This window comes from Equus przewalskii, chromosome 10 (assembly GCF_037783145.1).
Source record: "Equus przewalskii isolate Varuska chromosome 10, EquPr2, whole genome shotgun sequence".
Classification (NCBI taxonomy): domain Eukaryota; kingdom Metazoa; phylum Chordata; class Mammalia; order Perissodactyla; family Equidae; genus Equus; species Equus przewalskii.
Window position 1 is genome coordinate 45,665,137 of NC_091840.1, and position 25,210 is coordinate 45,690,346.

A 25,210-nucleotide genomic window follows, 5' to 3' on the forward strand; every position below is an offset into this window, starting at 1 on the left:
AAAAATTTAAAAATGTGAGCACAATAACACCATATGCCATAAAACTAGGCTGTAGGATGGAAAAGGAGCTACTCTTTGAAAGAGCAGCCTACATGCCCTTGCCACCCTAGATACGGGTGCCCCAGTCACATTGCTCACCTTAGATATGGGTGCCCCAGTCACACTGCTCCCAGAGCTAAAAGAATACTCCAGTCTGACAGTATAAAGAAACAAAGGAATCACAGCATTTCCTCTAGTAACATGACAGGCAGACTAGGTACCTAGTTCTACCCTCCCAATGAAACAACTAATTATCCTGGAAAAAGTATTTTAAAAATCTTTTTAGAAAGCACTGATGAGTTAGTAAATTGAAAAGGAATCCTCTGGCCAGGGATTAAGTAAAGATGGGAAACTAGAGATCTAAATGTGGAATATAGCCAGCCTTTACCCAAAGAACATTTGCTACCTGAGGAACTTGAGCTTTGGTTCCAAGGCTTCACTGGTACAGCCAACATAAGAGAATGCCCAAGATCTCTGCCATAAAGCTGGGATCCCACAGAGCTACAACCAAAGTATAGGGGTGAATCAGAAATAACCCTCAGCCCCTTGAGAAGACAGCTGGAAAACTGACTATGTCAAACCCCTTGAGGCTGACTAGAAAAGAAAAAATATTGCACTGAAAATACAAACTATACACTAGCCCTCACAGAGGTGTACAGCCTGAATTCACATCACCTGGGTGATGTGCAAACCCTCAAACAGATATTTTAATTCTGAGTGATTATTTTAGACTGCCCACACCTGGCTGTGGACAAAAGCAAACTCAAATAACTTTCCCCATTTTCATCCCAGGTCTCCAAGAATTCCCACTACTGAAATCCCACAGAAAATAAGCAGATTACAGAAAAAAATTTAAATTACACAGTTCAGGCACATGAGCAATGACAGCAGAAACTCACCTAAAAGAACCTCTTCATCATATAGTCTCTAAAATAACCATGTTTAATATATTTTAAAGATATAAAGGCCAAGCTCACAAATATGTTCAGAGAATAAGAAACTACAAAGAACAAGCAGATTTGAAAAAAAAAAAATCTGGAAATAAAAATATTTAATTGAAATAAAAAAACTCAGTGGGGCATATTTAACAAATTAGATAAGGCTAAGGAAAGATTCAGTGAACTGAAAGACAGAGTTAAGGAAATTATCTGGAATGTAGCATAAAAAAAGAGAGTCAGAAAAATGAAAGAGATGTTTAAAAGACATTAAAGACAGAGTAAGGACTAATGTATGTTTAATCAGAGTCACAGAAGGAGAAGAGAAAGCATAGGCAGATGTAGTCTTCAAAAAAGGAATGCTAAGGGGCCAGGCCCGTGGCCAAGTGGTTAAGTTCGTGCATTCTGCTTCGGCGGCCCAGGGTTTCGCCAGTTCGAATCCTGGGTGCAGACATAGCACCGCTCTCAGGCCATGCTGAGGCAGTGTCCCACATGTCACAACTAGAAGGACCCACAACTAAAAATATATATATATATACAACACAACTATGTACCAGAAGGCTTTGGAGAGAAAAAGGAAAAATAAAATCTTTAAAAAATAAAAAAAAGAGAAGAAAAGAAGGCGGCTAAGAATTTTCCAAAACTGCTGAAATCAATTCACAGATACGTGTAAACCAACAAATCCCTATCAGGAAAAATAAAAAATAAATCTAAACCTAGACAAATGATTAAAACTGCAGAACATCAAAGAGTTGGAAAAAAGGCCTAAAAAGCACCCAGAGAGAAAAGATAGATTATTTTTAAAAGAGAAACAATTAGGGGCTGGCCCCGTGGCCGAGTGGTTAAGTTCGCGCGCTCCGCTGCAGGCGGCCCAGTGTTTCGTTGGTTCGAATCCTGGGCGTGGACATGGCACTGCTCATCAGACCACGCTGAGGCAGCGTCCCACATGCCACAACTAGAAGAACCCACAACGAAGAATACACAACTACGTACCGGGGGGCTTTGGGGAGAAAAAGGAAAAAATAAAATCTTTAAAAAAAAAAAAAAGAGAAACAATTAGACTAATAGCTAACTTGTAATTAGCAAGAGAGACAGCCCAGAGACAGTAAAATATCTTAAATGGGAAGGAAAATAACTGTTAACCTAAAGTTCTATTATCAGGAAATACAGATCTTTTAGGAATAGGGAAAATAAAGCCTTTTTCAGACAAATAAAAACTGGAAAAGTTATCATCAGAAGAACTTCACTAAATAAATTCTAAAGAATATACTTCGAGCAGAAAGAAAATGATCCCAGGTAGAAGGTCTGAAATGCAAAAAGGAATAAAAAGAAAATAGTAAATATATGGATGAGTCTAAACAAACATTTACTATCAAAATAATAATGAAAACAAATAAAAACAACAATAATTTGTCTTACAGCGTTTAAAAGGAAATAAAGACTAAAATACACGACAACAGTAGCATATAAATTGGGAAGATAAACTGGGAAGAGAATGAACAAAATTTAAGTGTTCCATGGTCTCTGTATTATTTAGGAGGGGAGTGAAAATGCTGAATGACTTTTGGCAAGGTAAGTATGCACGCTTTAACTTCTAGGGTAACCACAAAAAAGAAACTAGTGGAGGGAGGGAGAGAAAGAATAGAAAAAAAATTCCAAAAGAAAGAAAGCAGAAAAAAAGAACAGGTAGGAGAATGGAAAAGCACTGGGAGAAAATATTTGCAAAACATATATCTGATAAGGGGTTTATATACAGACTATATAAAGAACTCTTAATAACAAAAAAAACAACTTGATTTTAAAAATGGGCAAAAGGGGCCGGCCCGGTGGCGCAGTGGTTAAGTTTGCACGTTCCACTTCGGCGGCCCGGGGTTCGCCGGTTTGGATCCTGGGTGCGGACAGGGCACCGCACGACAAGCCATGCTGTGGTAGGTGTCCCACATATAAAGTAGAGGAAGATGGGCATGGATGTTAGCTCAGAGCCAGTCTTCCTCAGCAAAAAGAGGGGGACTTGCAGCAGTTAGCTCAGGGCTAATATTCCTCAAAAAAGAAAAAATAATGATAATAATAAATAAACAAATAAATGAAAATGGGCAAAACATTTAAATAGACACTTACCTAGGAAGATATACAAATGGCAAATAAGCACATGAAAAGTCACTCATCATCCTCAGTCATTAGGGAAATAAGAATCAAAACCAAAATGAAATAGCACTGCACATCCACTAGAATAGCTAAAATAAAAAGACTGACGATAGCAAACGTTAGCAAGGATGCAAAGAAACTGGAACTCTCATAACTGGTGGAGGGAATGTAAAATGGTTCAACCACTTTGGAAAACAGTTTAGCAGTTTCTTATAAGGTTAAATATACATTTATACCATATGACCCAGGAAATCCACTCCTAGGTATTCACCCAAGAGAGATGAAAACATGTTTATATATGAAAAGACTTAAGTACAAATGAGCATGACAGTTTTAATCATAATAGCCCAAAACTAGAAATAACCCAAATGTTCATCAACATATAACTAAACTGTAGTATATCCACACAATAGAATATACAAAGGAATGAAATATTGATACATGTAACAATATGAATAAATCTCAGAACATTACCACTAAGCAAAAGAAGCCAGATACAAAAGAGTATACACTATGATTCCATTTATGTGAAACTCTAGAAAAGAGACATCCAATGTATGGTGACAGAAGGTAGATCAGCGGTTTCCTGGGGCCAGGGGCGGGGATGAATATCAACTGGGATGAGTACAAACAGAACTTTTGAGATGATGGAAATGTTCTGTATCTTGATTGTGATGCTAATTAGTTACTTGGGTATATAAATTGGTCAAACTCATTGAAATGCACACTTAAAATGGGTAATTTTATTGTATGTAAACTTTACCTCAATAAAATTGATTTTTTAAAAACAGGATGGAATATATAAGTCCAAATATACCAATAATTACAATAACTGTCAATAGACTCGATGCTCATAATAATCCCAAAGAGAAAATAACTCAAATGTCCATAAACAGAAGAATGAATAAACTGTAATAAATGAATAAAACGTAGCATTGTAGCAATGAAAATGAATGAACTACAACTGCACACATCAACACGGACAGAACTCACAAACATTACACGGAACAAAACAAGCCAGAGAGAAAAGAACATAAATAATACATTAGCATGGTTCCATTTATACACGAGCAAAACCAAACGACGTTTTGTTTAGGGATATATACTTAGATGATACCACTATAAAGAAAAGCAAAGGAATGCAGCCCACAGGTCAGGATGAGAATTACCTCTAAGGGCGAAGGAGAGCGACAATGGCGATGAAACACACAGGGAGCTTCGGAGGTACTGACAATATTCTATTTCTTAACCTAGGTGGTGGTTACATGTGTATTCACTTTATCGGTCTTTCAAGTGTTTTATAGTCTCATACTCTTTTCTGTGTGAATCATAACATCCACCTTCCCCCCAGGCCAAAAAAAAAAAAAAGAATCACAGGCTTGTCTGTGGTAGGAATGGCATGTGAAAAGCCTTTTTTTTTAAAAAAGCAAGAGGGATACTAGAAATGATGGTGGAAATAAGAAATAATATTCCTTAAAAAAAAAATCCTTTTTTTTTTTTGAAGAGACACTACACATCCTACAGCAAGAGAAAGACTGAACACTTTTACCAACTGGTCATGAACAACGCTTTCCATTGTGAGAGGGAGAGTCCCCCTCACTGACGACAAGAGCAAACAGGGACCCCAGACAACCCTGATTTGCCCAAACCATATCCTTCTGCCAGCTTACTACCTCTGGCCCTACTTGAGCCTCAAGAAACTTGGGAGAATTCTGAGTCCCCCAACTCCTTCATTTCTATTTGTTCCTCTTCTAGTCTCAGATCAGATTCAAGGATCACTTTCTTCATCAAACAACAGCAGCTCCTCAGATTTGGTGGGGGGCAGAGGGATAGGACAGGAGGATTGCTTGCATTATTTAGCTGTCTCAATTAAGTCCAGAGAAATTTTTGTGTCTTCTGATATAGAAGGATAGACACTTAAGACCTGGGTGTAACTGACTAGCTGTGCAACCTTGCTTAAGTTCCTTAACCTTTCTCATCATCTATAAAACAGGGCACAAAATATCTGTCCCACCTGTCTCAGAGGGCTGATAAGAGAAATCAAATGAGAACACACGTGTAGCAACTATAAAAGATCATCAGGTACTAGCACAGTGTTGTTCTGTTGTTGTCATTACTGGCCACTGCCTCTGAAACCTACAATTCTTCCCCAAACATTTAGTTGGTTAGGGTCGAAAGTGCAACTTACTCCCCTAACCTCCATTCCCCAGAACACACCCACTTCCCCTGTATATTTCAATGAACAGTACATATCTGGCCTGAGCCCCCTGGTAGGCTACACGCATTTAGAATTTTACTGCTCAGGAAAAGCTTAAAGAGAGCTTGGAAAAGACAGCTGAGAGTGCTGCTGCCAACATTCCCCCCCAGTAATGTCTCCCTTTCAGTGTAAGTCCATCCTGAACAAAAAAATCAAATGAGAAGCTAACAAAATGGCAACAGAGACGAGGTATTGAGCCCACATTAACTACTGGGCAGTGATGGGCTACAGCACTCTGCACTCCATGCCAAAGCAGCCATGGACACCAACCACATGGTCACCGTGGGCAAAAACAGCAATCATTTATTCAACCAATGTGCTAAGAGGCTTAATTTTATTGATATAACGGAATTTTCTCATTTCTTTAGCTTTTCATAACTGCTTCTCCTCCCCCAGCATTAAGTTACAGATTCATTCTGAAAACAACAAGGACCCTGGAATTCAGAGTCAGGAAGATAGGAATGTCCCTTGACACACTCAGTTCTTTAACTTTTTCTTCTTTTCCAGGGAACTCTGAGGGAAGAAGTCTATGCTAAGCAGCCTGCTGATAGTTATATCTCCCCCAGAGGGATAGAGGGCATAGCTGAAGGATGCAACCTCCTCCGGCCTGCCTTCTAAAGCCTAGCCTCTTCTGACTTTTGAATCTATTTCTCACAAAATTTGTTGGCCATGCTGGCTCTTTCTTTGTTAATTTACTCTAAACTGAGCAGTCCTGAAAATGAAGGTGAGGCAGCGCTGACTACTTGTAGAAATCTACCCAGGGATCCTTAAGGAGGAAAAGCCCAAGGGCTTCTACCACCAGAGACATAGGAAGGAGGAACGAGAGGGACAGTTTATACAGCTAAACTCAAGCCTAACCCCTTATGAAAGGTGGATTTCCTGTACAACTGTTCTGACAAGCAGAGGATTAGGCACTTCATACATTTTGCTTGGGTAAGAAACTCAGACAGAAGTGAACTGCCACAGAGGAGCAAACTGCTTTACTGAAGGCCTCTAAGGTGACTGTATGCTGGAAGACAAAGAAATTTTGGTTGTGAATCGAAATTCTCAACTAGTGTCAACCTGCACACACGATGGCATGAAGGAGTAAGATCCCCACCTCAAGCATCCCACATATGAAGGTTGAGCGCTATTTGTCCCATATAGACAGCTGTGATTCTCTATCCCTCTGGAGGTGCGCATGTGGCACTCCTTCTACCCTCTGCAATTCAGGATTACTAACAAACCATAAAAGCAAGCATAAATGAAAATGAAAGGAATGCCAGTCTGGCCCTCCCTCCATCCCAGCCCCTAAACGTTCCCTAAGAGCAGGGAGCACCACCAGCACACACAAGAAGTGTCTCTTGGGTGCCCTCTTGCTGCCACCAGGGCTCTTCTGCAAGGCTGAAATGGAGACCGACTCTGACTGTGAACTGGTAAAGGAGGAAAAAGAGGAGGAAAAGGGGGCCAGGGCACAGAAAAGGGAAGTTATTCCAGTGGTGGCCAATGAATAACATCCAATGATTTATAGGAAGTATAATCCAATAATACAGTAAAATAAAACAGTGTGTGCCTGAGATGGTTTTGATTCCAGGAATTATAAAACTTTTTTTTAAAAGAGAGAGAGACAGGGAGAGAAAAAGAAAAAAAAAAAAAAAAAAGGCCAGATTGGAGCAAATTGGGCACAGATGGGGGATGCAAAGGGGTTTCAGTGATGCCCTACCACAAATGTTGCTTCAATTACTCCTCTTCAAGAAACCAGAGTTTTATTTCCTTAAATTACAGAATTTTCAAAAAATTAAAATTCTTGGAGTGTTTGTGGTTTAGATCAACGGTTCACCCTCCAGCATCACGTCAGCCAATCAGATGGCTACTGAAGTGTTAAATTCTGAAGCACGCAGAGAAGCCCCATTTCTCCCTTCAGGCTCAGGAATGCCGTAGAGAGATTACCAACTGTGACATCACTCTGGGAACCACCTATCCCACCACCACCCATCACTCGCCAAAGGACAATTCTGGACACAGGCCAGGTAAGGAACACACTGTTCAAGGGGAGCTGACTTGCCCAGAACTGTGGCCTTCTTCATCCATGCAGTCAATAAATACTGAGTGCCTAACAACTGCCAGGCTAAGGGCCCCCAAACATCCCTTAAATTTATCTGTCCTCAGCCACTTCAGCGTAGAGTATTAGGATTCTAGACTCTCTGTAGTCCCACTGAAGCAGGATTTTTACATAGGGCCTATATGAGAGGAGGAGATAAAGGTTTCTCTACTAATAGCCCTGAACCCAGGAGTTTTAAGATCACTGTGAGACATGAAAGTTTTGGTTGGTTAAATGATACAGTATAACTCATCTTATTTTCCCCTATGGGAAGGGGGGCAAATCTGACCTCACAACCTCTGCTCCCTGAGCTCCAGGGAAAACTATAACCTAGGAAAAGGGAGAAGATGCCTTTCCCTCACCACCATCTAAGTTTTTTCCCTCCATTTTGCCTTGTGAGGTCTCCAAAGCTTTTAAACAGTACTATGTCTCTCTTGACCACAAGGAAAGCACGTATGAAAAGTAATCACATTAAAGTGTTAGTATCATTTCCATCCATGGACTATTAGTGTTTTGAAAAGAGGACAGTTTTATACAAGGGTAGCACTGAACACAAACAAATGAATTAGAGGCATCAGCAAAGGACATACTTTTTAGTAAGGATGTCCCTGTTGCTCTCCAAATCATACTCCATAGGTACCACATCTACAGGGAAGGCCCAGGCACAGACAGAGAGGATCCCAACTGCCTTGGGGGCCACAGATCACCTCTCCTTCAGGCTGGAACGTTCCTTCTCCATAGAGTCCAGGAACTGACATATGCAAACACCCACCCAAAAGGACACGTCCAAGAAGGAATGGAAAGAAAAATGATGGCCCAGATGTTCTGTAACTTGCAGTGACTGCCAAATCACCACAGACCCCAAGCACCTGGGAGGGCCAGGCAGCATCAGGCCCTTGCTTCCTGGTTTCAGACACCCAGGGTCCCGTGGCTGGGTGGCGACTCTGACAGCAACCAGACTGGCCTGGAGAGAAGCCTTTAGAAGGGCATCGGCTGATGGGACTTGGGGGCTGAACACTCAGGGCTGATTTATCACTTCCTTACTCATAAAAATGTGATTCAAACTGCTGCTGATTAGTGAAGGATTTAAATCTTTACCCTCTCCCCAACCCCCTTCCTTCTCCACCCCCGGCACAGATGCTGCTACTCAGCCACAACACCCCCTTCTTGCCACTGTCCGTGCAAGCACAGCACAGGGGCCCAGAGAAGATGACTCATGTGCTGGGAAATGGAAAAGTGCATCTTCCCACCAACCAGCCCTGCTGAGTGCTCTGCTCACCCCTCTCCCAATGGCAGCCCACACAGTGGGGTCTGGACGGCCGCCTCAGCTGCACACCGGGTACTTGGCAGCATGTCCAGAGAGTTCTCTGTCCTAGTTGAGTGTTACATCCTGTGGCCCAGGCTGTTTTCCCCTGAAACACCCTTGGAGCTTCTGACCATCTCAGCTCATACTCCTCTTGGCCCCAGCTGCCTCATGAAGGTGAGCATCACGACAGGGACAGAAATGATCAGTAGAGTCTCAAGCACAGGCTTTGACATGTCCTTCTTGGTGAGCAGGTCCTCATTATGACCAACCATGGAAAAAAGTCCCAGAAAAAGTATCTTAGCTCCAATGGGGGAACCATCTATTTCCTTCTTTCTCTGTTCTCACCATCTCACCTTGCTTTTACCCATATTTTCTTAACCTTTACTTAACAACAGCTACAAGAAAAGGGCTCACTGGTGGCCTGTGAAAAGGCCAAGGTATTCCTTTTCATGGAGCAGAAGCTGCTGACAACAGGTGCTTCACAGGCAAGAGCTGCAGGTCCTTTACATTCATACCTCCCGAGACCATAGGTCACTTGATGTTGGAACAATACCTTGGCAGAGGCTGCAGCTCTGTGACAGAAAGCTCACTGAACTGTGTGCATTGCTGTTAGAGGGAGGCAGGAAAATGAATAGAAGGGTACCTCAGGAGGCCCCATTTCCTGAGTCCGGTGAGCTTGCCCCTTGGTAGCAAAACCAACAGAGTAACGATGAAGGAATCAGTCTCCCTCCCCTTTGGACTTCACAGCCTCAACACTACAGCACTTTACAAACTTTACTTCCTCCTTCCTGGAAACCATCACTGCTCCTCAGGACTCCATGCTTCCTCAGGGCTGTTCTCAGGAATAATTAGCCAAGTTCAAAATGGCACCTAAACCTCTGCATCTCACCTTCTGCTGGGAATTCTAAATGCTGCAGTAGGCAACATGAGAGGAGAAAATCCTCTAGGATTCAAATGTGACTGAAAACCCAGGCAGGCAGACTAGAAGACCTTGCAGAGTCGCAGGAGGAGCCAAGTTCAAGGGAAAGTGTGGCACACTCATTCATCAGGGAAGAAATCCCACCCATCCACCAGCAAGCTGAAGCATAACCCCCAAACACAAATGGGAAGGAAAATAAATCAACTTCAGAGTGAGAGAAAACACTAAGAAAAGGTGCACCAAGAGAACTAGCGACACTCTGTCCAGAAACGCCAGGTCTGGGGGGCTGGCCCCGTGGCTGAGTGGTTAAGTTCGCGCGCTCCACTGCAGGCGGCCCAGTGTTTCATTAGTTCAAATCCTGGGCGCGGACATGGCACTGCTCATCAAGCCACGCTGAGGCAGCATCCCACATACCACAACTAGAAGAACCCACAACGAAGAATACACAACTATGTACCGGGGGGCTTTGGGGAGAAAAAGGAAAAAATAAAATCTTTAAAAAAAAAAAAAAAAAAGAAACGCCAGGTCTGTTTTACAAGAGTGTCTCCATGGGGCAATTCCCAGGCCTTGGCATTTCAGATAATAACCTTCCAGCCCTGAGACCAAACACTGTCAATGCTCTGTAACAATTCTGGGCCAAGGACCAAATTGCCCTTGCACACACACAAAATAATGTCACCTCCATGCTACATACTTCCATCAAGTCAAATCACATTATCCTTACCTAAGTGGGGTGGAGGGAAGGGAAGGGATCTTCAATTGTGACCTGGTCATGAGAACACTTAGAAATCCTGCCAATCAGCCCCTCCACCACCCCTGCACCAAAAAACCCCAGTGTTCAGAAAAGCATTTCAGAATGCACACCAGTATATTAGCCAAATTCTGGGCCTGGTGATTTTTGTGCTTCCAGATTTGAGTCACCATAGCTCATCAATTCTCTGTTCTTACTCCCTGGCAGGCTCCCACAAGGGATATCCCATAGGGAACTAGACTTTTCCATATTGAACAAACAGGGTACACGAGTCCAGAAACAGCTATTTCCAATCCCTGCCAAGCGTATGGTCTCTGCAATGAAACATTTCAGCAATGCCTCTCCCCTGGGAGAGGCTCTGGGTCTACAGCCTCCAAGAGGCCTTGCTGCTGCCTTTAGCATGGCCAGATGTGCAACAGCATCTCTGGGTTTGCAAATTAAGCTCTATACCCATGATTCCCTCGTTCCATCCCACCCAAGCACTAGAGAGTCACACAGATTTCAAAGAGTAAATTAAAGATCTGAGAGGCAATGATGGGGAAGGTTGTGTGTGTGTGCATGCGTACACGCACATATGTATTGTGGGGGACGTAGTGGTATGGTAACATAGGAAAGAAGCTAGATTAATCTTTATCTCATAAATAAAGAAACTAGACGTTCCTTACCTTTCAACTGGGAGTTGTGTACAGCAAACATGTTGATGGTCATAAGCTGCAGCATACGGGTACTGCCAATAGGAGAGGGACTATGCTGCAGTAACACCTGGAACTCCTTGAGGACCTTCTCAGCCACTGCAGGGAATGTCTCCATCCTACAAATACAGCCAGCCAATCAGTGAGGCACATCCCCAAGAGCACTTGGTACACATTCATACACATACACATACACACACACATATTCTCTCTCTCTCTCTTTCCCTCTTGCTCTTGCTCTTTCTCTATGTCTCTTACTCTCTCGAAAAGCTGACAACTAATACCTAGGACGTTTCTTTGCTACTTTCACAAACCTTCCCGATCTCCTAAGGTTGTGAACAAATTTAAGAGAAAGAAGTGTTCAGAGTTTGGAGATGAAAACAATTCAAGTTTTGGATAAATCGCTATGAGTTATTATGCTTTGGTATGCTATTTCCTAACCCCTGGCAATAACTGGATTCGAGCTGAAATCAAAATTTCTCTCTGAAACAGTCGGTTTTTCTAAACAGCGAACAAATTTCCTTTAAGCTCTAAGACCTACATATTCCCCAAACTCTCTGGTATGAAAACCATATTCTATAAAAAGAGGTTCATGAATCTAAATATTCTTTACTCAAGGCTTTACTTCAGGAAACCAGACATAATTCTGCTGCTGTCTTCTTAGGTACTATCACACTAATTGCTCCACCTAAAAATCCCAAATTTCCCCTTGAAGAATGCCTAGACCTAGGGCCCCAATGATCTGTTTCCGTCTTTCCTGGGTTGCTGTCCTTCTCCCTCTCACAAGCCTCTGCACATCAGGGTCTGTATGTTTTCAGGCCAGTGGAAATATAATACCCTGGTCAACTGCCACTCCCAATACAGGAAGAGCCTGTAATGTAGGGAGGTAGAAATCCAGCCAGTGACCTAGGGCTCCTAAAGAGAGGTCATTCAAACCACTGCTTGCCAAATGTGGCCACTAGATCCTAAACAGTGGTGCATGCCTGGAGCTCCTTTGGCAACAGGAACTAACCACAGCTGAAGTCCTCAGAAATAAAAAGCAAATTCAAACTTGGTGCTAGAGAGAGAAACCAGGCACATGAGCCTTAAGGCCACACTGAACAATTCGTGGTCAGCAAAATATCTTTTATCCATTCTCAAACCCCCCGCCCCCAACAAACAAACTGCTTGTGGTACACGGGGGGTGGGGTGAGGAACAGCTCCAGGCTGGATTAATAAATAGCTTCTGGAAAGCCACAGGGAAGGGTATCCTTCTCAAAAGATACAAAACAGTTTCAAGTCCTAGAAAACGGTGCTTCTAGTTTCACCTGAACCTTGGCGATTTTCCCCCTGAATAGTTCCCTTCCCACGTTAGAAAACTCTAGAGCTTTCTGCTCTCAGCAATCTTCATTCTTTGCCCTTGGATGGCAACTCCTATTATTGACCTTCTGGTACCCAGAAGTCATGCCACAGCTATGGGTCAATTACAGTTTATACTCCTTTCTGTGCTGAGCTCTCCTCATTTTCATTGGCACAAAACATGCCATGAATTTGCTTTTTCCCCCTACATGCCATTTCAAGCGCCTCCTCTAAAAAAACCAAAAAAATACAAAAAACAACAAAAAAACCTTCTCCCCCCCCCCCCCCCAAAGTTTCAGAACCATTAAAACTCTTGATAGGTTTGGAATGGCAGAGAGTGATATGTTTGGGGCTGGATTGGATCCACTTCTCCCCATGGGCTATAACAAAGGTTTCATTTTAAATCCTGACACTGTGCAGCACTCTCTCTGGTCGGACGTGAGGAGGGGGGCTAGCACTTCTCATTACGAGAATAGCAGAGTTCACTCTGCTTGAAAAGCAGCCACACTGGGCAAGTTTCAGAGCCATGTGTCTCCGTGTTGAAAGGCGGTAGAGAGCCAGCACAGAACGACATGACAGAAGTGTCACGTGGGACAGTCTTACTTCGAAGCTGTGTCTGAGGAAGCCTCTTCCCTGGGAGGGGAATTGAAACAGACCCATTAACACTCCCTAGGTCAGAAAGAAGTCTCAAATGAGCACAAGGCCAAATGTCCACATCTTTTTTTTAAAAAGTTAAAAAAAAAAAATCCTCCCTTTGCTTTTTAACTAGTTCAATATGATTAAAACAAAAGAAAAAAAATCAAATGCATAAGGATATATTAGAGTAACTTCAATCCTGAGATATGAGGGAAGACGGATCTACTCAGACAAAATCAGCTTTGTTAGGCAATAACAGAGGGACGCACAGATAAAAGATTCTTCCTCAGAGCTCAATAATGGGGTTTCTGATTCCCAATTTTATAACTAAAATGCTGTCTGATTTTGGCCTCAAATTACCTGCAAGTAGTTTTATGTCTCTCTCTTTGCTCCATCCCATATTACAGAATGAAAATTATACTAAAACTGAGATAATGACAATATACAATTATGTTCAGGAAAAAACCACAAAATAAAACCATGGTTTTTATGGATACATAGGTAAGTATGTAAATGCAGTAAAAAGGTCTGGAAGAATACATAACCTGATGTCTAATGTTATCTCTTTGGAGGACACAGGGGTTGGGGGAGAGTTGAAAGAAATTTTAGCCTTAGCTGTAATGTTATATTTTTCTAACGAGATTCTATATACTACTTATGTAATAATTGTAAAAGCTTTAGCCAAGAAGCAGCAGCAGCCGTAGCAGCAGAGGAAGAGGAGGAGAGAAAGCATAAAAAGATGGCAATTTATAAGAGCAAAGAATTGGAAGCAGCCTAACACGCCCAATAAAAGAAGATGATTCAGATGGCACATCCATATAATTAAATTCTATTTTTTAAAAGTTATATTAGATTTTTTTAATCATGTGGGGGAAAGTTCAACATATATTAAATGAAAACAATTTTAAAGTAGTTTATTGTGATCCCTACTTATACATACATGTAAAAAAGTGTGTGTGTGTGTGTGTGTGTGATGTATAGGAAAAAAATAAAAATATATACCAAGTGTTAACGGTGGATAGTTATCTCTGGATAGTGAGAATATAGGTAATTTTTTATTTCTTCTTTTTTCTGGGTTTTCTAAATATTTTACAATGAACACTGTATATAGTAAAAAGATTTCCCCTATAATGAATACTTCTGGCTTTTGTATATAAAAGTTATAATTTTAAAAATAAATCAAGACACAAACATTATATTTTTAACAATTCAAAATCCAAAATAAATATATCGGTCTTTGAATTCCAAGAGAACTTAAAGCTGTGCAAATAGCATGACCAGGCAGGCAAGTAAAAACTAAAGTAGTAACTTTAACCAAGGCAATAATGGGAACAAAATTATTCTATTTGTCACAAATCAGAAATCTACAGGCTGCCGGCTTCCCAACTTCTCACAGCGGAGTCCAAGCACAAGACTGATCAGCCTCTCACCAGGAAAGCAAGTGTCTGTTAGGAGCCATACGGCACCCGTGACTGATTCCTCTTCCTGAGCCGGAGAAGATCCTGTCCCTATCCTTTAACACTGCAAAAGATACAATCATTTTCAGGATATGTGTTTCACTAACTTAAGTAACTGCTTTCTGACATGATCTCTTGAGACATCTTGTCTCATTTGAATGGCAGTTTCAAGAAACCAATCTTTCAGACAACACTGGGACCTAAACCCGGGAGTGACTCAGACAGTGACTAACGGGGCAGGACCCAACCTCTCAGATGCTGAGGAACACAGCTGGGCTAGACAACACTCTCTGCAGAAAAGAATCAGGCTTCTTAACTTTTCTCAACTTCTTAATTTTTAAAAACTGAACAAGATAGGAGTGACCCAATAGCAAAAAAAACCCCCAAAAAACAAAGCCTTGTGACAGGATAGAAATGAGAGAAAAAATCATAGTGCCACAGAACACAAGGACTGAACGGACCTTCGAGATCATCTATTTAAACTAGTGATAAGGAGACCGAAGCCAACAGAGGCTCTGACTTGTTCACTCTCGACGTCTTGTAACCAGTCACTAGTGGAAAACAAACTCTTTTTGGCACTTGATTCCATCTAACACTCCGAACCTCTTCTTCACTGGATGCTGAGAGTAAGGAGACTTGCATTGCACACAGTAGGCATTCAAAACCTCTACTGATGCAATCTGGAACACCACGCACAGAGAACACAAAGACTGAGAGAGCAACGCCGGGGCTTTTCTCAAAAGGCAGGCGGGACAGTGGATGTATCTTCAGCTGCTCCCCATTACAATCTCCTCACTCTTAACATGTTTTCAACGCCTCCCACATTTCACATCTTATTGGTAATTAGGCAACAGTCCATGTTGTTGTGTGTGGCTTGGGCTCATTGCTTTTCTAGTCTTACAGACTTGTGTACTTTTTTTTTCCAATAGAAAAGTTATTGCTGTTTCTGCCTTCCAGAATAAATATGGGGCTCAATTCTCTTTTACCTCCAGGAAAGCATAAGAGAAAATACTCATCGAGGGGCTGGAGTGCCTAGAACTTACATACATTTTGCTCATGTGAACACCACTATAACTCATTTTTTATGAAGGTGAAACTAGACTGGCCTTATCTTTTGCCAACAGAATATGTTATATGTAGAAATGGAAGAGATCCTGAAAAATAATCTGGACCACAGCAAACCACCTCTGACAAATGAAGATAATCTATTCTTTTTTAAAGGCTTCCAGAGAAGAAAATTCCTGAACACTTTCCCTCTGTGAAATTTTCTTACACCTAACTCAAATCTCTCCAGCTGCAACATAAGCCTATTTTCTCTTGCTGTCGTCCCACAGAAATCAAAATTATCTGGTTATGACTCATATTTAAACATAGTTAGGGTACCCCACAGCTGTCTCTAAATAAACCTTTTTTACCTTAATTTTTTTAAGATTAATTTTTCCTCTCAGAAATAATTTTCTAGCTTTTTAATCATTATTGTGGTTCTTTCCCAAGCTTCCTCCAAGATATGTGTATCTAAATATGAGAATTTTAAAAGGGGGAAAAATAAGGTTCTAATGTTTAACCTGATAAAAATATATCCTAAATATTCCTACATTCTGGACGAAGACTTTATAACTTCTTTGGTCCCAAAGGTCTCTAAGAGATCTAAGAAATACCTAGAGTAGTAGTTCTCAAACAGGAGCAACTTTGCCCCCAGGGAACATTTAGCAATGTCTGGAGACATTTTTAATTGTCACGACCTGGGGAGAGGGGAAAGGACACTATTGACATGTAGTGGATAGAAGCCAGGGATGCTGTTAAACATCCTACAATGCACAGGACAGCCCCCTACAATAAAGAATTATAAATCAAAATATCAATAGTACAGTTGAGAAATCCTCACTTAGAACAACACGGTACATGAAAATTTAAGGAACAAACATAAGAAAAGGAAAAAAAGAGAGAAGATACCAAGTGGAAAGGTAGTAAGGAAGAGAAAGATTTAAAACATTAGAACTAAAAAAGATAATAAAGAGATACGAACCATAATACCTATTTTAAGTACAGCATAATAGTATTTCCTGCTATGATGTGTTATTTTATGAAATGGTATTGATATCATCCTGCTCACCTTGTAACTGCAGCTTTACCTTACTCACTAGTGATTGCCCTGGGTCTACTACAACCTACTAGAATACTAGATCCTTCTCTCCAGTCTTTCACAATCTATCCATTTCTTGTAATGATTCACTCATTCATACAACAAATATTTACTAAACATCCACGATGTGTGAGACAGTAGGGATACAACAGTGTGGGCAAAAACCCCTGCCAGAGGAGAGCTTATGTGGGGTGGAGGGAGCTACAGATGCACTTCGTTGACTTTTCCTAAGTGAATCACTTGACACTTCTTTCTACTAATAGAGATACATCTATTGGCACGACTCCAAGTCATTCCAAAATCAAGACTACTCTTGCAGTGGCCATCACTGTCACTTTTGCCCAGGCTGATGACAAGTGAATATGTAATAGGCACACTTTTCTAGTTCACGATTCCTGGAACAGTGTTTCTTCAAGCAGGACAAAGCCTTTCAGCTTCTCCCACTAAAGGAAACCTCCTGGAGCATTACAGAAAAACTTACAAGGTTATGACAGAAAGTGAAAGGGAAACATTGACAACCAGGAGATCTATAACTCAAAACAAATCACCTCAAAGGGTAGCTCATAATAAAACCTCCAACTCAGAAAATATTACAACGCAGAAGACCTGTCTGAGAGCAGTGCCACCTATTCCTCTCTCAGACTGAAGAGGCACTCAGCACACATCTGCTCTGGTGTGCAGGCATCAGTCAGGCTTTAGGATCACTAGTTTTACACAGTGAGGAAAAACTCTGATCCACCAAAGGAATACTCAAAACTTGATCTCTTTCCAGGGATTTAAAGGACGAAGTAACAAGAGTTTTGCACACACTACCTTCCCTAAGACTTATATATAAATCCATGGTGGATGGTGAAACCATAGAAAAGTCTTAGCATTTACTGAGATCAGCAATATGGTGTAGGAACCTGAGCAAAGAAGGAAGGGGTATGGTTCAGAAGGAAGAGAAAATGTTGGAGGAAAGAAAATGTTACTCTTCTGTTTAAGGGAAATTAGTGGACAGCATTCCCCCAAGGATAACCCCTGGCAGCTGCACCCAGGGATTGAGCATAACTTCCTTGAGGAGCTCACTAGGGGCTGAGCCATAAGGCAGAGAAGGAGAAACCCAGAGGGACTAGGTTTGGGGGTTGGGGAAAGACTGTGTGTAAAGGGGGTTTTAGTGAAGGTAGAGAAAGAAGAGACAGAGGGATGGAGAGTAATATTTCCCAAACTTCATGAGCACAGTAGGAGAGTGAGTGAAAGGAAAAGAAGAGAAGGTGGAGGCCTCTAAGAATTCACACCCTGTGCCCTCAGTTACAAACACAGTCTAGTTGCTAACAATATTAAATTCCAAAATGACTTGTAATGTAGGAAAATAAAATAAACATCCTGCACACTTACCCAATCCGGGTAAACAGCTTCCCATGGGCATGGAGAAAACTGAGGATGAACCTTTTGTTCAGCTGCATGGGAAAAAGAGAGAGGAGAAAACAATTAAACTTTCCCCAGTTTCCTGTTACTGAACAGAGTCCCTAGTGACACAACAACCTGGCCAGGGTCTAAGGGGTGGGCACTAGGGATGGGAACCAAATGGACATGCCCAAACTCTCACACAGACCCAGGGCACATGCCCAACCGTTGCTGCTCAGCTGAGCCAAAATGACAGCAGGCTCAGTGAGCGGACAGCACCCTCTGCTGGCAGTGGTGCCTGTGTGTATGGAATGAAGTATTGAATCAGAACTAAGGTGGGTAGAAAGATGCCTGCAGCTCCCTCAGATCTAGGAGCCAGTCTGGCCCCATAATGACAGAAATCAAGCCCTGACAAGGACAGGAACAATAGTGATTTTGGGTAAGTCCCTAATCTTATTTATGAGCTATTTTTCTACCTACCCAAGAAAGCAGGTAACCAAGGGTAAGGGTAACCCACCACTAACTAGATCATCAAATTGTACTTCTCTAGCTTTTAAAACTAAAGTTCAAGTTCTAGGTCTGGAGTCGAAAAGTCAAGTGTCTACAGCGGCCAGGTATGAAACAGGCTGGTGGGGACCACAGCAATCTATGGCTGTTCCTCTCCAGTTCTGCTCTTTGTGGGCCCAATATTATTATTTCTTTCCCTTTTTTTTTCTTTTAAAGAGAAGCCAAAAGCTGAGTTTTTATGTGAAATCCTCTGGTTTTCTAAATGTTGACTACTAATGAAAAAAAAATTTAAACATTAGGCAAGCCAAAAACACACATTTGCCAGCCACATCTGGCCTATGAGCCATCAAATTTACAATCTCAGTTCAAAGTTCTAGAAAATCTACTTCTACCAAAACTGAGGAAAACAAGGGCAGGGAAAAAATTTCAACTCTAAAGAAAGTGGACATAATCTAAAGACCAAATCTTGCTATCAACTTCCACAGTCTCCTAGAAGCAATACGTTCAGGCCCTTGTAGCCAGACAGGAAGAGGGGTCAAGAATCTCAAAGGGGTGGTTAGGGCAAAGAACAGTCTAGCACCCCTAGAGACTTTGCCTAAGAAGAAAAACTCTCCTGGTTTATTCCCTTGCAAAACAGAACACCAATCAAATTTTGGCAGTTCCATCTACTTCCTATGGAAGCTGGATGTGGGAAAAGGAGTGTATTCTCACCTTGCCAATGACTTCAACAGCAAACCCTGCATACAAGCTTCAGTCTTTATTTTTGCTTAAACAAATTACATTTAATCAGCAATACCAGATCAAACACTGATTCATATAGTTAAAAAGCTCAGGACACCTCACTGAAGGTACCCTGTCTCTGCAGTGAGGTGAGTCTGGGCCAGGGACACTGGGTTACATGAAAAGAAGGGAAAGATGAGTAAGTGCTGCAAAATAAACTGCCAATGGTTTGGCACAACGACGTTTTGGTCAACGACAGACAGCATATACGAATGGTGATCTCATGAGACTAGTAGCATATAGCCTAGGTATGTAGCAGGCTGTATGTACCATCTAGGTTTGTGTAAGTACACTCTAAGATGTTTGCAGAACAATGAAATCACCTAAGGACAAATTTCTCAGAAAGCACTCGGTCATTAAGTGATACATGACTGTACCACTGTTAGCAGCAAAACCTGGGCCAGAATGCAAGTCTGTATATCTACTATTAGAGATACATGGTGAAAAACATGGGCTTTCCTGTGAAACCTCTGCCACTTACCTGCTGTGGGATCTCAGGCAAATGATCTAACCTCCCTAAGTTTCTCTTTCTACACAATGGAGATAACATTACCTATATGTTAATGGGTTGGTGCATGAGATAAGGCAAGTAAAAGCACGCTTGGCATGTTGTAAACACTCAATTGTTAGCCAAACATTCTCTCCCAATGAAGGATAAACCAAGTGGCAAAATGTTAACAGCCAGAGAATCCAGGTGAAGGACATATGGGACTTCTATGTATTATTCTTACAACGTTTCTATAGGTATGAAATTATTTCAAAATAAAAAGGTAAAAATATATATTCTCCCTTTATTCCTATTTTAACTCAATTATGCCTTCGCCCACAGCTATTAGTCATAAACTAGTTAACTTATCCATAACCAGGAGGAATTCTTTAAAGTTGGTTATATTTATACATACAGCATACTTTGCTAGGAACAGAACAATACTAACCCATCTCATTCAAGCCAATTACCATTCCCAAGGCAGCTCAGAAATTTAAGCAATTTAAACCAATAAATGGCAGAGTTAGAACCTGAACCCAGGTCTTCTGATTCCAAAACAGTTCTCCTTCCCTTATAACTCCATCTATCTTAGGAAGAGAACTGGCGAGTTTACTCATGAAGGGCTGACGAGGGAATAAGAATGACCAGATGCAGTTCAGTTTTAAGTTTTCCTTACCGATTAGATAGAAAACTCATACTGTGTGGCCCACAATACCTCCTGAAGTAAAATGAGCATGCCAAGGTTTTTTAATATTGTGGTTCTATCTTTACTTCCCAAAGATCTTTCCTCTTAGGGTAGTAGATGAAGCTCACTTAATGATCTGAATTCACATTTGCCATTATTGCACTTTAACTGTATCTAACGGAAAGTGTATTTCTTTTTTTCTTTTTTTTTTTACTGAGGAAAATTTGCCTTGAGCTAACATCTGTCGCCAATCTTCCTCTTTTTGCTTGAGGAAGATTCACCCTGAGCTAACATCTGTGCCAATCTTCCTCTACTTTGTATGTGGGTCACTGCCACAGCATGGCTGATGAGTAGTGTAGGGTCGCACCTGGGATCCAAACCCACGAACCCGGGCTGCCAAAGCGGAGCACGCTGAGCTTAACCACTAGGCCATGGGACTGGCCCTGGAAAGTGTATTTGTTTTTCTTTTTTTTTTTTTTAAAGATTTTATTTTTCCTTTTTCTCCCCAAAGCCCCTCCAGTACATAGTTGTATATTTTTAGTTGTGGGTCCTTCTAGTTGTGGCATGCAGGATGCTGCCTCAGCGTGGCCTGATAAGCACAGTGCCATGTCCGTGCCCAGGATTCAAATCAGCAAAACCCTGGGCCGCCAAAGCGGAGTGTGCGAACTTAACCACTTGGCCACGGGGCTGGCCCCAATGCACTGTTTTTCAACTAGTGAGAGAGAAAGGAATCTTAGGGAACTTTTTCAAACTAACCATACATTCTTACTGACCTTCGTTAATGAGAACCATTGCTTTATATTTAGTCTGAAACTATCTGTCACCCTAAACATAGTTTCTCTTCATTGTGACCAACACTTCAAGTAGGAAAGGAGCTAAAAATGTAGATGCATTCTAGAGAGAGGCAGGAGATGTTATATGAGGAAGTAGATTTGTTACTCATTGGTCAATATTGGCCTAAGCAACGTGGCATGTTATACTGAGGAAGATTTGTTACATATTGATCGAAACAGGCCTAAGTAACATTGCATGTAACAACATGATGTCAGCAGTACTGAAGCAGAACTTTTCGAAAACTTAACTGATACCAAGTCCACAGTAAGAAAAGTCTTAGTCTGAGCTTCCTCCCTCTGCAACACATCACCATGGACTGGCTTCCATTTTCACAACTTTTTGATTCTTAACAATACACTCCGATAGTCTCACTCAGGTAGGGAAAGAAATGTTACTCCTCGAATGGTGAGACTATCTGCCTCCAGATCTTCCTTGCACATTTACACTGTTCACCAGAAACTAAAAACGCTCTTGGGTGTAGCCCGGAGAGACAGTGTTAGAATTACTAAAGGGCTCCTGGCTCTTTAGTAGTTCAAGTCCAAAGCCAATTCACTATGGACTCATGAGCTTTCTGCACCATCTAAAAGCCAGGACCCAAAGAGACACTTCGGCAGTAGTTGGATTGGTAGGTCTCTGAACACTCACAATAAGGTTTGTCCAGCTATTTACTACGGGATGAATGAGTAAAATGGTTTGGGCTGTTCCTCAACTGTAAAATGGCATTTCTACCACTGACATTACTTAACTCAGAGGAGAAATGATAAAATGAAATAATATGAAGCATTTTGAGGAGTAAATGTTTTATGGAAGCCCTGGTAATTATCACTCAGAACCAACTAACTGCTTTGTGAACTGTGGAGCAAAGAAGGAGAAAGCAGCTGCTCAGATGCAGCAATACAACACAAGAGGACAAGATTCTGAAATATGCCCAATTTCAATTTCTAAATAGTTGCCCCTGCTTCTAAATAGCTGTGTGGAAAACCAAATTTCTGAAAAGTGAATCATTTTAAGGATAGTAAGACTACTCAGTATTAAAAGGAGTTCCAACGTGCATTTTTAAAGTGTTTTAGGGAGCATAAATTATCATTCTCTAGATTATCTGTCTGGAATGTCTCTACTCTTATATATCAAGTGTTAAAAAAAAAACTTTGTTGTGTTTTTAAAAAGGGGCTCTATCCTCTTAGATATGAGACAACAAAGGTGGAGGCCAAATTTCAATGGTACCTGTTAGTAAACGTCCAGGACCTCCAGAGCATGCAATCAAAGTCCATTTACAGTCTCCCTAAAGCACTGAGATCACAACTTGGAAGAGAATGTGAGCACAGAGGTGATACTGTCCACCTTCATTCCTGTGCTTCTATGCCGGGCAAAATCAAGAGCAAAGCAACAAGACAGGTCCCCCAAACCAAGGAACTTGTAGTCTAAGAACAAAAGATAAATAGCATGCCAACTTGTCAACTCCCCATTTATGTTCTAAAACATAAGGTTTTGGGTGCTGGGAGGCACTTTGTTTCCTATACTGTCACTATTCCTCAGCCAGGCAAAGTCTTGCAGGAGGTGGGATCTAAGGACATAATAAGAAAGGAAGGGGGAACCTGGCACACAAAATGTGGAAACCTATCAGTAAGTCAGCAATGCAATAATCACCTAGTAGAGATAAAAATTATTCATTAGCACTTTCAGTATTCCTCTTTCCAGGATATAAAGAAAGAAGTACAGGCAAGCAAAGTACCATGACTCAAATGCCTTGTAGAAAGACGGAGCAAATCAAAATCAATCCTTATATCCCTTACACATGGACCAAAGAGCCACATCAAGGCTGAGGTAGAGCATGGGTGGGGATTACTCCTCTCCTTTAGTTTCTCCACCCCTGAACTGTTCTGGGCAGGATGACAGTTCAATTAGCTCTAATTAAGCACAAAGTCCATGTAGAGATTTCCCACTTAGATGGCTGGATCTGAGCCATATGAATTCAAGTGTAAAACATGCCTCTTAAAACCACCTCTTCCAAGTAATGCACCCCTTGAAACAACAGCTCTTACTCTCACACTGCAGCTTAGTGCTGCCTCAACAAAGTCTTACACTAAAGCAATTTACTTGCTATTACTTCATTATCTCTCCTACTTAAAGCCAGGAGACCAGAGGGAAATTGGGCTAAATGTCAAATCAGCAGTCAGCTCCAGAAAACCCAGGAGAGAAACTGGCACTAGGTATAAAGAAAAGAAGGAACCCAAAATTTGTGACTATTCAGTATTTATTGCTCATTTGTATAGTAGGGGGAAGGAATAGGACAGAATGGTATGAACAAAGACCACTGATCTCAGAGTTGAAGACTTGGGTCTAAATTTTGGTTATGTCATTTATTTGACATGTAACTATCGGCAAGTCACATCAACTTTCTAAGACTGTGTCTTCAACTATAAAATGAGAAGGTTGAGTGAGGTCAGTATCAGTGATTCCACAACCCTGAGTGTGTGTGCATCACAAGAACAGGTTTTGCAAAAAAATACAGATTCCCCCAAAAATTCATATGGGGCAACAAAAGACCCCGAATTGCTAAAGCAATCCTGAGAAAGAACAAAGCTGGAAGCATCAGAATCCCTGACTTCAAAACATACTACAAACCCACAGTAATCAAAACAGCATGGTACTGGTACAAAAACAGATGCACAGATCAAGGGAACAGAATTGAAAGCCCAGAAATAAAACCACACATTTATGGACAGCTAATCTTTGACAAAGGAGCTGAGGGCCTACAATGGAGGAAAGAAAGTCTCTTCAACAAATGGTGCTGGGAAAACTGGACAGCCACATGTAAAAGAATGAAAATCAACCATTCTTTTTCACCATTTACTAAAATAAACTCAAAATGGATCAAAGACCTAAAGATTAGGCCTGAAACAATAAGTCTTCTAGAAGAGAATATCAGCAGCACACTCTTTGACATCAGCTTCAAAAGAATCTTTTCGGACACCATAACCCCTCACATGAGGGAAACAATAGAAAGAATAAACAAATGGGACTTCATCAGGCTAAAGAGCTTCTTCAAGGCAAGGGAAAACAGGATTGAAACAAAAAGACAGCCCACTATTTGGGAAAAAATATTCACAAGTTATTTATCCGACAAAGGGTTAATCTCCATAATATACAAAGAACTCACATGACTCAACAATAAAAAATCAAATAACCCAATTACAAAATGGGCAGGGGACATGAACAGACATTGCTCCAAAGAAGATATACTGATGGCCAATAGTCACATGAAAAGATGCTCATCATCACTAATCATCAGGGAAATGCAAATCAAAACTACAGTAAGATATCACCTTACACCTGTTAGAATGGCAAAAATATCCAAAACCAAGAGTGACAAATGTTGGAGAGACTGTGGAGAAAAGGGAACCTTCATACACTGTTGGTGGGAATGCAAACTGGTGCAGCCAGTATGGAAAACAGTATGGAGATTCCTCAAAAAGTTAAGAATAGAAATACCTTATGACCCAGCCATCCCACTACTGGGTATATATCCTAAGAACCTGAAATCAGCAATTCCAAAAGTTCCATGCACCCCTATCTTCACTGCAGCAGTATTCACACTAGCTAAGTCATGGAACCAACCTAAGTGCCCAGCAACTGATGATTGGATAAAGAAGTTGTGGTATATATATACTGGAATACTACTCAGCCATAAAAAAGGAAAAAGTCGTTCCATTCACAACAACATGGATAGACCTTGAGAGTATTATGTTGAGTGAAATAAGCCAGACAGAGAAAGACGAACTCTGTATGATTCCACTCATAGGTGGTAGTTAACATATGGACAAAGAGAACTG

The 25,210-nt window shown here is 41.2% G+C and overlaps 1 protein-coding gene across 6 annotated transcripts in view; it reads right to left on the reverse strand.

Moving 5' to 3' along the window:
• Nucleotides 1-25,210, reverse strand: part of SMG6 (SMG6 nonsense mediated mRNA decay factor) — a 212,796-nt gene that overhangs the window by 146,899 nt on the left and 40,687 nt on the right. For 5 of the 6 annotated variants that reach the window (XM_008526314.2, XM_070562918.1, XM_008526313.2 and 2 more), the window contains 2 exons: nt 18,076-18,137; nt 11,098-11,243 (listed from right to left, as the gene is read on the reverse strand). In XM_008526314.2, the coding sequence (XP_008524536.2) occupies nt 11,098-11,243; nt 18,076-18,137 (208 nt within the window). Of the gene's footprint in view, nt 1-11,097; nt 11,244-11,850; nt 11,926-18,075; nt 18,138-25,210 lie in introns of those variants that run through there. The other variant, XM_070562920.1, reaches the window with a different exon arrangement.